The sequence below is a fragment of the Hyla sarda genome, chromosome 3 (assembly GCF_029499605.1).
Source record: "Hyla sarda isolate aHylSar1 chromosome 3, aHylSar1.hap1, whole genome shotgun sequence".
Lineage (NCBI taxonomy): Eukaryota > Metazoa > Chordata > Amphibia > Anura > Hylidae > Hyla > Hyla sarda.
The window spans coordinates 27,265,083-27,283,652 of NC_079191.1; the positions used below are offsets into that span (position 1 = coordinate 27,265,083).

The following is an 18,570-nucleotide window of genomic DNA, read 5'->3' on the forward strand; positions in this document are numbered from 1 at the left end:
AACTGAACAATACAGACGGAGGTCGGGACACTGTATGGAACAACACACACTAACAGAAATAATAACTAAACATACACACACAATATTTCACAGTCCACTCACCGAGTCAGTACCAAGTGATAACAGAAAAGCCACATCGCAGAAAAAGGAGAGGAGTCAGAGAGCGAATAGGTCAAATATGCCAGAAATACAAGATACAATACAAATGCTAGCTAGGAGTATGAGCTCTTTCGCAGGCGACGCCTGGATAAATACTGAGGGTTCAAATAGTGAACTAAGCAGGTGAAAAGCCAACAAAGGCAGATTAACCCTTTGGGTTCTTACAGTACCACTTCCCCCCCTTTTAAAAGGGGCCACTGGACTCTTAACTACCTGAGAGTACAAAGGTTCTGACTTGGATACAGATGGACCATCAATGTCCTCATTTGTATCCGCATCCTCAAAATCACACCACTCATTGTTGTCCTCACAGTCATCCTCCAGAATCTCACTACTTCCCACTGACCGCAAGTCTGCATGAATACTCTTGAGAATCTTATTGCCCATGGTGCCACAACACGTGGATTCAGTTGCTGCAAAACAGGCTTAAAAATACTTTTAGATGTTAAATCAGGTTGTATAGTAGATGGAACAATGCCCCCCAGAAGAACTCTGCCAGGCGTAGCTCTCTGAGATGCATGACATGTGCACCCAAGTGGCCTACACAATTACCACTTGGGCGTGCATGCTTGACACAGGAGGCGATGAAGTTACATAGTTACATAGTAAGTACGGTTGAAAAAAGACATACGTCCATCAAGTTCAACCAGGGAATTGAAGGGTAGGGGTGTGGTGCGATATTGGGGAAGGGATGGGATTTTATATTTCTTCATAAGTATTAATGTTATTTTGTTCCTGAAATGTATCTAATCCTGTCTTAAAGCTGTAAATTTTTCCTGCTGTGACCAGTTTCTGAGGTTGATTGTTCCATAAATTCACAGTTCTCATGGTTACATAGTTACATAGTTAGTATGGTTGAAAAAAGACATACGTCCATCAAGTCCAACCAGGGAATTGAAGGGAAGGGTGTAAGGGGATAAGGGAAAGGGATGTCATTTTATAATTCTGCATAAGCATTAATGTTATTTTGTTCCAGGAATGTATCTAACCCTATTTTAAAGCTGTTAATTGTTCCTGCTGTGAACAGTTCCTGAGGTAGACCGTTCCATAAATTCACAGTCCTCACGGTAAAGAAGGCGTGTCGCCCCTTTAGACTAAACCTTTTCTTCTCCAGATGGAGGGAGTGCCCCCTCGTCCTTTGGGGGGGTTTAACCTGGAACAGTTTTTCTCCATATTTTTTGGTAAAGAAGGCGTGTCGCCCCTTGAGACTAAACTTTTTCTTCTCCAGACGGAGGGAGTGCCCCCTCGTCCTTTGGGGGGGGTTTAACCTGGAACAGTTTTTCTCCATATTTTTTGTATGGGCCATTAATATACTTATATACATTTATCATATCCCCCCTTAAACGTCTCTTCTCAAGACTAAGCAATTGTAACTCCTTTAATCGCTCCTCATAGCTAAGATGTTCCATGCCCCATATTAGTTTAGTCGCGTGTCTCTGCACCCTTTCCAGCTCCACAGTGTCCCTTTTATGGACTGGTGCCCAAAACTGAACAGCATATTCCAGAAGAGGCCGTACCAATGCTTTATAAAGGGGGAGTATTATGTCCCTGTCCCTCGAGTACATGCCTCTTTTTATACATGACAATATCCTGCTGGCTTTGGAAGCAGCAGCCTGACATTGCATGCCATTCTGTAGTCTGTGATCTACAAGTACACCCTGATCCTTCTCTACCAGTGACTCTGCCAGTTTAATCCTCCCTAAGACATATGACGCATGCATGTTATTAGTACCCAGATGCATAACTTTACATTTATCCACATTGAACCTCATTTGCCAAGTGGATGCCAAAACACTTAGTCTATCCAAGTCATCTTGTAACCTATACACATCCTCTATAGACTGTACCGTGCTACAAAGCTTGGTGTCATCTGCAAAGACAGAAACAGAGCTGTTAATGCCATCCTCTATATCATTGATAAATAAATTAAACAACAGCGGTCCCAGTACAGAACCTAGGGGTACGACACTAATAACCGGGGACCAATCAGAGTACGAATCATTGACCACCACTCTCTGGGTACGATCCATGAGCCAATGTTCAATCCAGTTACAAACTAAAATTTCCAAGCCCAAAGACCTTAACTTACCTGTCAGACGTCTATGAGGGACAGTATCAAATGCTTTAGCAAAATCCAGAAACACTATATCCACAGCCATTCCTCTGTCAAGGCTTCTACTCACCTCTTCATAAAAGCAAATTAGATTGGTTTGACAACTTCTATCCTTAGTAAACCCATGCTGGTTATCACTTATAATACAATTATCCCCTATGTATTCCTGTATATAATCCCTTATAAGTCCTTCAAACTATTTAGCCAGAATGCACATTAAACTTACCGGTCTATAGTTTCCTGGCGAAGACCTAGAGCCCTTTTTGAAGATTGGCACCACATTCGCCTTGCGCCAGTCCCTTGGCACAATACCAGACACCAGAGAATCTCTAAATATCATGAACAAGGGTACAGATATTACTGAACTTATCTCTCTAAGAACTCTTGGGTGTAGTCCATCTGGCCCTGGAGATTTACTTACATTTATATTACTTAACTTACCTTGTACCATTTCCACATTAAGCCAGTTCAGTACATTACATGATGTGTTACCAGCACTGACCTGTCCAATGCCAGCTCCTCCTTCTTCCATAGAATATACAGAACTAAAGAACCCATTCAGTAGTTCTGCTTTCTCTTTATCGCCTGTGACAACCTCTCCATTATCATTATTAAGGGGTCCTACATGCTCTGTCCTTGTTTTTTTTTTGCATTTATATATCTAAAAAAATATTTAGGATTAGTTTTGCGGAATTTTGCGGAGAAAGTGTGTATTCTCCCCACAGTAAAAACACAGGCCGTTTAGTTGACGAAATCTTCTGACTTCTACGGGGAATGAATAGACCCTATCTGCATGGGTTCCACCTTAGGCACAAGTTGGTTATTACAGACAGGAAAAGAATCAAGCAAGAGGTGGATTGGAAGAAGATGAACACTCCCGTTTGCACTCACGTAAATGTCTATCTAAATGGACAGCTAACATCATGGCTTTATCAAGGGTGTCGGGAAAGGGGTAAGCCACCATCATGTCTTTTAAGGTGTCGGATGATCCCAGTCTAAACTTACAAACCAAAGCTGGGGTATTCCACCGAGAAGCCACACATCACTTTCTAAAGTCTGCACAATACTCCTCAACGGGTCTGTGACCGTTCTTTAATGTATGTAGCTGAGATTCAGCATATGCAGCATGGTCTGGTTCAGCGTACAAGAGACCCAATCCCGCAAATAGTGAATCCACGGAGGTCAACTCAAGGGCATTGGGACCAAGGGAAAATACTCATAACTAGGGACCGCCTTGTAGAAGAGACTTAAGAATTCTCACTCTCTGGGCCTCAGTGCCAGAAGAGTACAGTCACAGATGAAAGTATAACTTACAACTTTCACAGAAGGTCTTAAACATTTTTTGGTTACCCAAAAATGATCCAGAAGAGTAACTTGCATCTCCACTGGAGCCGGGACAGAACCAGATGACAACCTGGGTATGGGCAGACTCCAACTCCTGGATTCTAGCTAGCAAACTCTGGATTAACTGCTCCTGATCTTGCAGTCTCTAAGCCAAGGTCTGAACTGATGCTGAGAAAGAGAAGACTCACACTGCTTCAGTCTTTCAGCTAAATCCTGATTCAGCTGAATCAAACCCTGCATTTGCTCTACCAAAGCAGACATAGCTTCCATAGCAGGAGCAAGGCAAATGCAGGTATGTGGGCCTGTGAAAATGTCACGTATGGGCAGGGAAGAGTGAAGCCACTCGCCCTGCCTACTTGCGTACCCGCCCTACGTGCTGGGTCCACAACCACGGTGACTTTCCCTGCCTGAATAAGTGCAGGGAGTAAAACGTCAACAAAATAAACTAAAAATACAGACGGAGGTCGGGACACTGTATGGAACCACACACACTAACAGAAATAATAACGAAACATACACACACAATATGTCACAGTCCACAAGCCGAGCCAGTACCAAAAGATAACAGAAAAGCCAAATCGCAGAAACAGGAGTCAGAGAGCGGAGCCAATGGGTCAAATATGCCAGAAATACAAGACACAATATAAACGCTAGCTAGCAGTATGAGCTCTTTCACAGGCGACGCCTGGTTGAATACTGTGGATTTAAATAGGGAACTAAGCAGGTGAAAAGCCTACAAGGTTGCTTACCATCCAGAGAACAGAGCATTTCCACAGTAACCAGAATAATAAAAGACCTTAGTGCAGATTAACCCTTCGGGTTCTTACACTGGGGGCCCAGAGGTTAGTTTATTCCTCTGAGCCATGGACTATATTAGAATAAAACATTTTGAAAACAATACACTCACCAAGGCCATGGGGGAACCAAGAATCCTAGCAGTATCCATTATTATGACCAAAAGCCTGTGAAGTTTTGGATCATCGTATTCAAATCGATGGCCAAGCAATAATGATATGATGATATTAGAGACAGCAGCATTCATTACCATGGTGCTGTCAAAGGGTTCACCTAAAGGAAGAAAGGAAGAGCAAAAGATAACATACAATAATGTTAAAGGGGTTATCCAGGAATAGAAAAACAGAGCTAATTTCTTTCAAAACAGCTCCACATTTGGCCCCAGGTTGTGTGTGGTATTACAACTTGGTTCCTTTTACTTCAATGGAACTGAGCTGCAGTTGGAGGCTGGAAGAAGCTTCGCTCAGAAGCGATACGGTCGTTGCACTCCACGGCCCTTGCGTTCCTGCTGAGACCCCCCCCTGTAACCTGCTGTCATCTTTTACTGCAAGCACTGAATAAATAAGATTTTACCGCTGAAAGGGGGAGTCGTCCGTCTGCTTCATTTCTCACCGTTGTTGCATGAATAGACTATTTACTATCAGACATAGATGCTCCCCCAGCACTCACTACAGCAGGATACTTCCACACCCGACAGTCTGGACAGGAGAAGACTTAGCCATACACGAGCAGACAGTGCCTGGTGCCTTCTCTCAGTTCACATAACTACTATAATACTGCTCCTATATATATGAATATAAATACTATAATACTGCCTCCTATGTACAAGAAAATAATTACTATAACACTGACCCCACAAGAATATAACTACTATAATACTGCTCCTATATACAAGAATATATCTACTATAATACTGCTCCTATATACAAAAATATAACTACTATAATACTGCTCCTATATACAAGAATATAACTACTATAATACTGCTCCTATATACAAGATTATAACTACTATAATACTGCCTCCTATATACAAGAATATAACTACTTTAATACTGCTCCTGTGTACAAGAATATAACTACTATAATACTGCCCCTATATACAAGAATATAACTACTATAATACTGCTCCTATATACAAGAATATAACTACTATAATACTGCTCCTATATACAAGAATATAACTACTATAATACTGCTCCTATGTACAAGAATATAACCACTATATTACTGCTCCTATATATATACAAGAATATAACTACAGTAACCCCCCGACATGCGATGGCCCCGACATATGATCAAATCGACATATGATGGCCTCTCAGAGGCCATCGCATGTCAATGTCAGCATCGACATACGATGCTTTTATATGTCGGGGCCATCACATTAACTGCTATCCGACAGCACAAAATGCTTAAGCTGCTGTCACCCGCTGCTCCGGGTCCCCTTTGTGATCCTCCGGCGTCTTCTGCATCTTCTCCGGGGTCCGGGCCTCGCTTTCCGGCGTCGTCATTACGTTGCTGCGCACGCCGCAACGTAATAACGTCACCAGAAAGCGAGGCCCGGACACCGGAGAAGATGCGGAAGAAGCCGGAGGATCCGAAGAAGAGGCCGGAGCAGCGGGACAGCATCAGGAGCCCCTGGGACAGCATCGGGAGCGGTGAGGACGCAGTCCGGAGCAGCGGGGACAGGTGAGTATTAAATGCACTTTTTACATTGCACGAATCCCTCAACATACGATGGATTCGACAAACGATAGGTCATTTGGAACGAATTACCATCATATGTTGAGGGACCACTGTACTATAATACTGCTCCTATATACAAGAATATAACTACTATAATACTGCTCCTATATACAAGAATATATCTACTATAATACTGCTCCTATATACAAGAATATAACTACTATAATACTGCTCCTATATACAAGAATATATCTACTATAATACTGCTCCTATATACAAGAATATAACTACTATAATACTGCCTCCTATATACAAGAATATAACTACTATAATACTGCCTCCTATATACAAGAATATACCCACTATAATACTGCTCCTATATACAAGAATATAACTACTATAATACTGCTCCTATATACAAGAATATAACTACTATAATACTGCTCCTATATACAAGAATATAACTACTATAATACTGCTCCTATATACAAGAATATAACTACTATAATACTGCCCCTATATACAAGAATATAACTACTATAATACTGCTCCTATATACAAGAATATAACTACTATAATACTGCTCCTATATACAAGAATATAACTACTATAATACTGCTCCTATATACAAGAATATAACTACTATAATACTGCTAATATATACAAGAATATAACTACTATAATACTGATCCTATATACAAGAATATAACTACTATAATACTTCTCCTATATACAAGAATATAACTACTATAATACTGCTCCTATATACAAGAATATAACTACTATAATACTACTCTTATATACAAGAATATAACTACTATAATACTGCTCTTATGTACAAGAATATAACTACTATAATACTGCTCCTATATACAAGAATATAACTACTATAATACTGCTCCTATATACAAGAATATAACTACTATAATACTGTCTCCTATATACAAGAATATAACTAATATAATACTGTCTCCTATATACAAGAATATAACTACTATAATACTGCTTTTATATACAAGAATATAACTACTATAATACTGCCCCTATATACAAGAATATAGCTACTATAATACTGCTCCTATATACAAGAATATAGCTACTATAACACTTTCTCCTAAGTACTAGATAACTACAAAAATGATCTTGCTTTCTATTTTAAATATATCGCAAACCTGTTTCTATTTTATATTTATATTCTTGTACACATAGGTTTCAGTACAATAAAATAACTTCTCACCTTTGTAGGATTTGAATGTCTCCACTAAACAATTGGATTCCTCAGTAATCTTGTCTTCTACGGATCTTTTCCCCATACCTAAATCACGTAGTGCTGAAAGAGTGAAACGTCTCATGTTTTTCCAGTTATGTCCATTAGAAAAGATAACACCTGAAGAACAGACATATATAGGTGAATACTTTGATTATGGAATGGAAACATCTCTAGCTTTTTTTTTTTTTTTTTTCTTAAACATCAATATGCTTATATGAATTTTACTTTTTATATGAAAACTTTTTAATTCGGAAAATGGGAAAAAAGCTGAAAAGATTTAATTCCTAAAGTGCATGGATGTCATTCTTGGGCGGCTGCCTGAACCAACTCATCACAGGAGACGTTAAATAACTACATTGAAGTGGTCTGAAATGGCATGCGGTCCTCAACCCCAAGTGCAGTTGTGCATCTACGCTGGGGTGGAGGTCCTGCATTTGTGGACCACAATATAGGTGCAATACTGTGGTAGATGTATACAATGACATTGGCTATCCCTCAACACTGATGTTAAAATTGAGACATTAGCCAGTATATCCTTATATGAAGGACATACCTGAGCCTGCACACCAATGCCAAGGTTTCTCAAGTGGTACGGGACCTAACACTAAACCTACCTGTGCATGATAAGCAAAACCAGGAACCAAAGAACAGCAGCATTAGGTCCGACTTGTAGACTGCTCCCCGGTTACCTCCAGTGTGACAAAGCACACATACACTGGGAGGGGGGAGACAGGCTACAAGCCCCACCCTTGTTGGCTAATATATTGCCAGCCTCACAGGTGAAACCTTAACGCTACCCAGTATGATAAAAAGGGTGCATTAGTATAAACTTTAGACATTAAACAGCTTACATTGACGTGGTCTGAAATGGCAAGAGGCACTCAACCTCAAGTGCAGTTGTGCACCTACACTGGGGTGGAGGTCCTGCCCTTGTGGTCTGTTGCTATGGGCGATCCCCAGCATAATATACATACAATAGAGGATGCCTGTAGACGGTCACAACTTACCACAATGGCATCCTACACCAGATAAACGTGTGGATGCGTGAAATTTAAACATTAAACAACTACATTGACGTGGAGCAGTCTACAAGTCGGACCTAATGCTGCTGTAATTTGGTTCCTGGTTTTGCTTATCCGGCACAGGTAGGTTAGTGTTAGGTCCCATACCACTTGAGAAACCTTGGCGTTGGTGTGCGGGTTCAGGTATGTCCTTCATGTAAGGATATATTGGCTAATGTCTCAATTTTACATCAGTTTTGAGGGTTAGTTAATGTCATTGTTTGCATCTACCACAGTAGTGAACCCATATTGTGGTCCACAAATGCAGGACCTTCACCCCAACATAGATGCACAACTGCACTTGGGGTTGAGGACCGCCTGCCATTTCAGACCACGTTAATGTAGTTGTTTAATGTTTAAATTTCACACATCCACAGGTTTATCTGGTGTAGGATGCCATTGTGGTACTTGTGACCGTCTGCAGGCATCCTCCATTGTATGGATATTATGCTGGGGATCGCCCATAGCAATGGACCACAAGTGCAGGACCTCCACCCCAGCGTAGGTGCACAACTGCACTTGGGGTTGAGCGCCTCCTGCCATTTCAGACCATGTCAATATAAGCTGTTTAAACTCATAACAGGAGACAAGTTCCATAAACTATAACTGAGCATATCCCCTGTAATGAGCTGGAATGAGCGGCCCACCAGGCCATAACTAACAAATGCAGCTATTTAGTAACTTGCTGGGACTGGCAAGAGGTACCCAGAGGTCTGGTGGCTTTAACCCTTGCACTATCACACTCTCTCTAGTTTCTTAGCTGGACTGATAGGGTGTGATTGTGACACCAGAAAATGTTCAACCATACAGCTTCACATTGCATAGAACTATTACCGTATCCTCTAAAAAAGTCCATGAAAATAGGCACGATCGGTCTGCCAGATAACTCCTCTGCGTGGTTGACAAGAGCTTCTTTCACGGTGTCATATCCACTCAGCACAACCATCTTCTGGCCTCCTATCTTTATACTGAACACTGGGCCGTACTTCTTAGCAAGCTGTAAAATACAAGTCATAATTAGAAAAGAAAGCTTCTCTGATTGGTTGCTTTGGGCAACTGCACCACTCTTCCTCTACACAGGTTTTGAAAAATCACCCCCCCATGTCCTCTGTTAATCCTTCCTTGCAGCATATAGAGAACATACTGTCAGAACCCGTAGGGTTAATCTGTTCTATACTTCTTTTGTTTATTTTGGTTGCTGGGCTACACCTAGCTTTCTGGCCGGTCAGCTGACCTTGCTGATTACATCTGGCTGGCTATATATACCTGCAGTGGGGTATCAGACTTTGCCTGTGAGAGAGTTCCTCCAGTAGCTAACGTATATACCCTGTTTTTCCTGTTTACCTGGTATTTTTAACTTTTGGCTTGACTTCCTGATTCTTCTTTGGTATTAGCGAATTTGTACTTCAAGATATCCTATTACTGACTTGGCGAGTAGACTTTGACTAATTGTTTGTGATTGTTTTGTTTTATTTCTGCTTCTTTGTATGCTTTCTGATGTTCTCCCAACCTGTGTCTGTTTTCTGTAGTTTATTTTGTTCACTTTGACTCCCAGCACTTATTCAGGAAGGGCCCGTCACCGTGGTTGTCGATCTGCTGTTTAGGGCAGATAGGCAAATAGGCAGGGTCAGATGTCAGTAAAATGACAAAAGTATCGTATCAGGAACCTACCGAAGAAGCAGCATGTGCCCTTTTTGGGGGAGAGAATTTCAAGGGGCTGTGAGTAAATTTAATTCTTTAATGGATCTGGGATAGTGGCAGGCTGATATTATTAGACTGGGAAGAGGCAAAATAAACAGTCTTCCCCACCCTGATACTACCAGGCTGCTGTTAGGTTTTGTATTTAGCTGGTCATCGAAAAATAAGGGGACCCAATATGTTTTTTAATAAATATATTGATCCCCCGGTTTTTTGATAACCATCTAGATAAAAAAACAATCTACAGCAGCCTAGTAGTACCAGGGTGAGAAGGACCAATTATTTTGGCCTTCCAAGCCTAATAATACCAGCATGCCACTGCTGCAGTCTTGTGGAATCTTTTAACAGTAAGCTAATAGCATAGTAAGAGTACCTCTTGAAAAAGGGAAACCGAAACGATCATAGGGATCGGTCACAGAGTCTGCTATCCCACATGGGTAGGTTACACATTGACTTTTATTGAGTACTTAGATATGTTGTCCCCAATATCATTGTATTTCACTATGCATTCCTAGACCTGGCTATATACCAGCTCTAGGTTACATTACTAGTTAATCTTGATGTATTATTATGCAGCATTTGTATGGATAGCCCACAGTGGCTAAACTGTTTTATTCCATAGATTGCTATATATAGTGTGTGGACAATTTTTAATGTACTCATTTGTATGTACTATTCTTACTCTGCGCCAGATATTTTTGTGTTGGATTTCCATTGCAATACTTCACTTTTTTGCATCTATATGATTTTTATGTAAAACATTTCCAATAAAGATTTATATGTTTATACTTAAGGTGGTGTTACAACTCCAATCTCTCTGTATACATACATTCATGGAGTTCCCCTGTCCTCGACAGGATTAGTACACACTCCCCTATGGGTGTCATTGGGGCACATGGGAGTATATGGTGCATTTTTTTAGGACTTTGGTGTTCATAGCATAGTAAGATGTAGCACACCAACAATGCTGTTAGTGCTGGCTACATCCATATATCTATAGATAGTGAAGCAATACATGTCATTGATCTTTGGATCTTACCTCTTGAAATGATAAGTAAGGCTTTTTAATATTCAAGTTGAAAATATTTCCAATTATCGGCCATGGCTTTGGACCAGGAGGATAATTCTCATGAACTTGTTCCTTTTCTTTGAATAAAACAGTTGCCAAGAAAATACATGTTATGATGAATAAAAGAACTGTGACTGGATCAAGGGGCAACATGTCTTCTGAGGAACCTGTGGAGGAGAAATAAGAGTCTTAAAGGGGTACTCCACCGAAAAACATCTTATCCCCTATCCAAAGGATTAAGGAACCCCCCCCCCCCCTGCAATCTTTGGCACAGAGTGAACTCTGCTTCGTGCCGGATGACTGATGACTACAGCTGTTATGCCCCATCCCATAGACATGAATGGAGGGGGCATGGCGTGACGACACAAACACTGAAGCTCCAAGCTTCTGTGTTCCGGACGCCGCTGCTGCCGGTCCGGAGATTGCGAAGGTCCCCACGATCAGACATTTTATCCCCTATCCTTTGGATAGGGGATAAGATGTTTTTCGGTGGAGTACCCCTTTAAATTGTAGTACAATTTTTATAGCTGAAGGTCTATCTTCAGCCTATCTAAAGATTATCTTTAGCCATTTAATGATTGTTTAACTTTTGTTAACAGAACTTCCAGTTTTGACATAACAACCTTTCACCTACAAAATAAGCAAATTGCGAATACACAGGGACAGAGCCACAAACCTTCAGATAAGTATTTTCTACCAATTCAATGCTAAGTAAATATGCTAAGTAAATTCTTTAGAAAGTTCTAACAATATTTCCTTTATTTATATAGCACTAACATATTCTGTAGCGATGTACTCACATCTGTCTCATTTGGAGCTTACAATTTAAACATAATGTCACACCAAACTCCAAAAATGGGCTGGACAAAATTATTGGCACCCTTTCAAAATTGTGGAAAAATAAGATTGTTTCAAACATGTGATGCTCCTTTAAACTCACCTGGGGCAAGTAACAGGTGTGGGCAATATAAAAATCACACCTGAAAGCAGATAAAAAGGAGAGACATTCACTTAGTCTTTGCATTGTGTGTCTGTGTGTGCCACGCTAAGCATGGACAACAGAAAGAGGAGAAGAGAACCAAAATTGTGGAAAAATATCAACAATCTCAAGGTTATAAGTCCATCTCCAGAGATCTATATTTGCCTTTGTCCACAGTGCGCAACATTATCAAGAAGTTTGCAACCTATGGCACTGTAGTTAATCTCCCTGGGCGTGGACGGAAGAGAAAAATTTATGAAAGGTGTCGAAGCAGGTTAGTCCAGATGGTGGATAAGCAGCCCCAAACAAGTTCCAAAGATATTCAAGCTGTCCTCCAGGCTCAGGGAACATTAGTGTCAGCGCTAACTATCCGTTGACATTTAAATGAAATGAAACGCTATGGCAGGAGACCCAAGAGCACCCCACTGCTGACACAGAGACATAAAAAAGCAAGACTACATTTTGCCAAAATGAACTTGAGTAAGCCAAAATCCTTCTGGGAAAACAACTTGTGGACAGATGAGACCAAAATAGAGTTTTTTTGTAAAGCACATCATTTTACTGTTTACTGAAAACAGAATGAGGCCTACAAAGAAAAGAACACAGTACCTACAGTGAAATATGGTGGAGGTCAGTGATGTTTTGGGTTGTTTTGCTGCCTCTGGCACTGGGTGCCTAGAATGTGTGCAAGGCATCATGAAATCTGAGGATTACCAACAGATTTTGGGTCGCACTGTACAGCCCAGTGTCAGAAAGCTGGGTTTGCATCCGAGATCTTGGGTCTTCCAGTAGGACAATGACCCCAAACATATGTCAAAAACCACTCAGAAACTAATGGCAACAAAGCTCTGGAGAGTTCTGAAGTGTCCAGCAAAGAGCCCAGATCTAAATCCCATTGAACACCTGTGGAGAGATCTTAAAATTGCTGTTGGATAAAGGCACCCTTTTAATAAGAGAGACGAGGAGCAGTTTGCAAAGGAAGAGTGGCTCTGGTATGTCCTTCATATAAGGATACACTGGCGAATGTCTCAATTTTAACATCAGTGTTGAGGGATAGCCAATGTCATTGTATACATCTACCACAGTAGTGAACCCATATTCCTGTAAAGGAAGAGTGGTCCAACATTCCGACTGAGAAGTGTAAGAAGCTTATTGATGGGTATAGGAAGCGACTGATTTCAGTTATTTTTTTCGAAAGGGTGTGCAACCAAATATTAAGTTAAGGGTGCCAATAATTTTGTCCGGCCCATTTTTGGAGTTTGGTGTGACAATATGTCCAATAAGCGTTTTTCCTCCCTTTTTTTGTTTAGTTAAAATACACACAAATCCTTTTCTGTGAGAAATACTTCATTTTCTTGAAAAATTTCAGGGGTCCCTTCACGTACATGTAGCCAGAGGATGCTGGTATTAGCCAGCAGCGTTGATCACCACCATTAACCCCTTAAGGACCGTTTTTTTTTTCCGTTTTTGCATTTTCGTTTTTTGCTCCCTGCCTTTAAAAAATCATAACTCTTTCAATTTTGCACCTAAAAATCCATATGATTGCTTATTTTTTGCGCCACCAATTCTACTTTGTAATGACGTCAGTCATTTTGCCCAAAAATCTATGGTGAAACGGAAAAAAAAAAATGATTGTGCGACAAAATTGAAAAAGGGAGGAATCCCGAAAGCTTGTCTCTACAAAATGCTGTTATTCCAATAAAAAAGGTATTACAAGATACTGCAACATTTTTTGATTTGCATATATATATATATATATATATATATATATATATATATATATATATATATGAAAATACTTTTCCTTATATTCTTGATAGTAGTTATATATGCATTATCTATCATTATTATTATGATTATTATTAGTGGCATGTTTATGTTATGTGGTCAGTATACCATTTATAACCTATTTAGTTTTCCTGCATCTATAAGTTAGTATGTATGTAATTTGGTGGTCTGCTTTCGTCCGATGAATAGAGTCTACAGCTATTTCTTATCTGATAGATTTATAACTGTAAGAATAGACATAACTGAGAATCTATTCATTAGTTTAAACTTGGGAGGGACCATTAATGTCAGATTCAGATTGAGGACTTGGGAAATCCCGAGATGTCTGCTGTGTGCGTATGCTAGATGTCAAAATCTAATCCAACTAACTATATTTATTGGCCATTAGTTGGAGAGATGACTTGACATGATATATCTACATCTTAGGTAATGTCTGCTAATTTTTAAGAAAATATTTTAGCAATTTATGGACAAGAGTGCCCTCTCTGGTCAGTGAAATAGTTACATCTGGGCGAGACAAGGGCCTAGCACGTTTTTGTTCTAGAGACGTGATTGGTTCGTTTCTTGTCTGATCAAGATAACGGAAACTTGTTTTGAACTGTAGTGGCAAGGGAGGATGGGCAATTCTTGGTTCCTTCTTTGGAGAGTATCCTGGATTATCTTTCTGCTGAGTGAACAGGCTGATCCTATCCAATTTACTTGACCCACTGGCATTTCTACTTTGTGGTAACTATAAAAGAACTTTAATATCTTTTGATTATTGTTGGCTATTCTATAGCAGGGAGAGTTTGTACTTAAGGTAATTTATATCTTCCTACCCACAACTTGTGGGTGAATATATAGATTTCTGTCCAGGTACAACTTTAGTGAATCTGCAGACACTAACATCTATCTGAACATAATAATTTTTATTATACTTGTGATTCATATCTTCCAAAAGAAATAGTCCCAAATTATAGAATTAGTAAGGGACATTCCCCCTCTGCACAGCCATCAATAATTTATATGTTACCATTTATCAAGGCAAAGTTTCATTCATAATATTTCTAAGCGGGAAAATCATTGTTGCATGTATTAACATATCTTGTATTTTAATATACTCAGTCTTATGTATACCAACTGCATATATGCTATATACTGTTGATATCTATACTGCCATCTGGTGGTCAATTTTGAATACCATTGTGAACTAGGGCGGTATACTCCCATCTAGTGGGCAAATTTAGGTATTACTGTGACTTAGTATGGTATAATGACATCATATTGATCTGAATATTTTATCATATTTTATATTTCTATATTTTAATTAATTGTATATCTATTTTTACGTATTTTATTGTTGAGGTCTTATTTGTGCAACGATATTCCTATCTTCCAAATATTAATGAATAATAGAGGTATTTACTGTGTCGGCCTCTGAGAATCTCACTTGTTAAAAAAAAATTTTATCCGCGGTCCTCATATTTTTATTTTTACTTTATCTTCCTTGCGTATAAATTATACGACAGGTTGTAGGCCAGCAAAAAAAATAAAAAATGTTTGGTCCTCTATTCCTCTACTCTATTCTGTTTTTAAGAGAGATTTCCACTCAAATTCCTCAGTGTGAACATACCCTAACGCACTGCTATTAGCCCTTTAGATGCTGCTGTCAAAGTTGACAGTGATGACTTGAGCAGTGTTAGCAGTGTCGTTGGTGATACAGTAGTTTGGCATCTCCCACCAATGATGTGACCCAAGTCAGGATATCTGTTGCCAGGCAGCCAGAGGGATTACCTAGTCTTTCATGGCTGCCAATCGTCTCCTCTTGATAGAGCTTTCCTATGGCAGGCTCTAGCAATAGATCGTAGATGCCATGGATCAGTGCAGTACAGATGTGCTGCACTAATCAGTATGCAGGAATCTAATGCCGAATTTTCCACTTATTGTGCCTCTAACTATTGCAAAACTACAACTCTCAGCATGTCCGGACAGCCAAGGGATGGAGACATGCTGGTTGGTAAACACTGATCTAATGATTCCTCATACAAGTCCCCTAGGAGGGTAAAGAAAAAAATAAAGATCAAATACTGTTAACCCCCTAATGATTTAACCCCTTACATGAAAAAAGTTGAAAACCCAATTTTCAAATAAAATAACCAAATAAAATAAACATGTGAAAATGTCAGAACTATTGAAATATCACATTAATGAAACCGCAGGGTAACTGGGGTAATCGTAAGTTCAGAATTGCTGATTTTTGGTCAATTCATATACCAAAACAATAAATAAATAATCTAAAAGTCCCATCAAAGCAAAAATGGTACTGATAAAACTACAGATCATGGCGCAACAAATAAGCCCTGATACATCCCTGTATACAGAAAAATAAAAGTGTAATGGGGGTTAGAAGAGGAAAATTAGTAGTATACTAAATTTTAAAAATTTTCTACAAAAATTTAATTTTTTTTTAATAAGTGGTAAAACAAATCAAAACCTATATACAACAGGTATCAATGTGATCATATAGACCTACATTTGATCATAAAGGGCACTGCGAACCTATAAAATCCCTTTCCCCAATGTAGGCTCCAGCACAAAAAATATAGAGATGGAGGTTTATCAGAAATAGACTGAATATGAACACCTTCAGTATGTGCACAAGGCACAAGAAAAAACCTCCAAACCATAAACAATTCGAAAATATTAAATTATTATTTCTTTATTGATATGAAAAGCATCATAAAAAAGTACATATAAGGAATCACACAAAGGGACAATATAATGGAAAAAATGGGATACTGGGGTGAAGGTCCTGATCACATAGTGAACTGTATGTCTGAATAGAATGTAATGCTACAATACAGAAATTTAGGTGCACTACTGTGGTACCACAGTAGTGCACCTAAATTTCTGTATTGTAGTATTCTAATTGTTACACATCCACACCGTTTATCTGGTGTAGGATTGTATTGTGGCACTTGTAGTCCGCTGCAGGCATCCTCCATTGTATGCATTTTTATGCTGGGGATCGCCCCTAGCAACGGACTACAAGGGCAGGATCTGTTCCCCCAGTATATATGCACAACTGCATTTGGGGTTGAGCACCTCCAGCCACGTTTTTTGTTGTTGTTTGTAAATTTATACATGGAGGTGTGTAAACTTCATAATTTAATGCGCCTTGAACATTTTCCAGGCAGCATTAGGGTTGCACCTGTGAGGCCATGCACCTATATCAGCCAACTTGGGTGGGGCTTGTAGCCTCTCTCCCCCCTTCCATTGTATGTGTGCTCAGTCATGCTGGAGGGAACTGGGAGCAGGCTGCATGTCGACCTAGTGCTGCTGTAATTGCCCACTGGCCCCCGTTTTTCTTGCTTATTATGCACAGGTAGGTTAGCGTTAGGTCCCGCGCCATCTGAGAAACCTTGGCGTTGGTGTGCGGGCTCTGGTGTGTCCTTCATATAAGGATACACTGGCGAATGTCTCAATTTTAACATCAGTGTTGAGGGATTAGCCAATGTCATTGTATACATCTACCACAGTAGTGCACCTACATTTCTGTATTGTATTATTCTAATTGTTACACATCCACACCGTTTATCTGGTGTAGGATTCTATTGTGGCATTTGTAGTCTGCTGCAGGCATCCTCCATTGTATGCATTTTTATGCTGGGGATCGCCCCTAGCAACGGACTACAAGGGCAGGATCTGCTCCCCCAGTACATATGCACAACTGCATTTGGGGTTGAACACCTCCAGCCATTTGAGACCACGTTTTTTGTTGTTGTTTAGAATGTAATGCTACAAGAATAGATCACCACTGTGCATGTATGGTGTATACATGAATAGTAAGAGGTAAATACCAGCAAAGGGTTAAATGTATAAAGTGCCACAGTGTACACATGAATAGTAAGAGGTAAATACCAGCAAAGGGTTAAATGTATAAAGTGCCACAGTGTACACATGAATAGTAAGAGGCAAATACCAGCAAAGGGTTAAATGTATAAAGTGCCACAGTGCAAACAGCATATCATTTCAAGGCTAAAACAGCTCCCATGGTTAAACATATACAGAGGACTGAGGCTAGAGAGACAGAGTAGAGCACATTAGTGCAAGTAAGAGAAACCACTTTGTGAGAGAGAGATGTAGCAGCAGACACATACAGTGAAAACAGGACTCACCCCAGCTCCACACCACACCTCCGACGCGTTTCACTGGGATAGGCTTTATGCAGGAGAGTGGAAAAAGCCTATCCCGGCGATAAAGCTTCTCCTGGATAAAGCCTATCCCGGCGAAACGCTGTATATGGCTGGAAGCTGCCTGCCTAATGTGGGGGAACACTGCCTGCCTAATGTGGGGGAACACTGCCTGCCTAATGTGGGGGAACACTGCCTGCACCTAATGTGTGGGGGAACACTGCCTGCGCCTAATGTGTGGGGGAACACTGCCTGCGCCTAATGTGTGGGGGAACACTGCCTACGCCTAATGTGTGGGGGAACACTGCCTGCGCCTAATGTGTGGGGGAACACTGCCTGCGCCTAATGTGTGGGGGAACACTGCCTGCGCCTAATGTGTGAGGGAACACTGCCTGCGCCTAATGTGTGGGGGAACACTGCCTGTGCCTAATGTG

At 40.2% G+C, this 18,570-nt stretch overlaps 1 protein-coding gene across 1 annotated transcript in view; it reads right to left on the reverse strand.

Moving 5' to 3' along the window:
* LOC130360954 (uncharacterized) overlaps positions 1-18,196 on the reverse strand; it is a 102,961-nt gene extending 84,765 nt beyond the window's left edge. Inside the window, exons 1-5 of the mRNA XM_056563510.1 lie at positions 18,122-18,196; positions 11,168-11,364; positions 9,265-9,427; positions 7,337-7,486; positions 4,524-4,684 (exon numbers count right to left, since the gene is read on the reverse strand). Coding sequence (XP_056419485.1) covers positions 4,524-4,684; positions 7,337-7,486; positions 9,265-9,427; positions 11,168-11,350 — 657 coding nt within the window. The 5' untranslated portion in view covers positions 11,351-11,364; positions 18,122-18,196. The remainder of the gene's footprint in view (positions 1-4,523; positions 4,685-7,336; positions 7,487-9,264; positions 9,428-11,167; positions 11,365-18,121) is intronic.
* Positions 18,197-18,570: the final 374 nt, after the last annotated feature.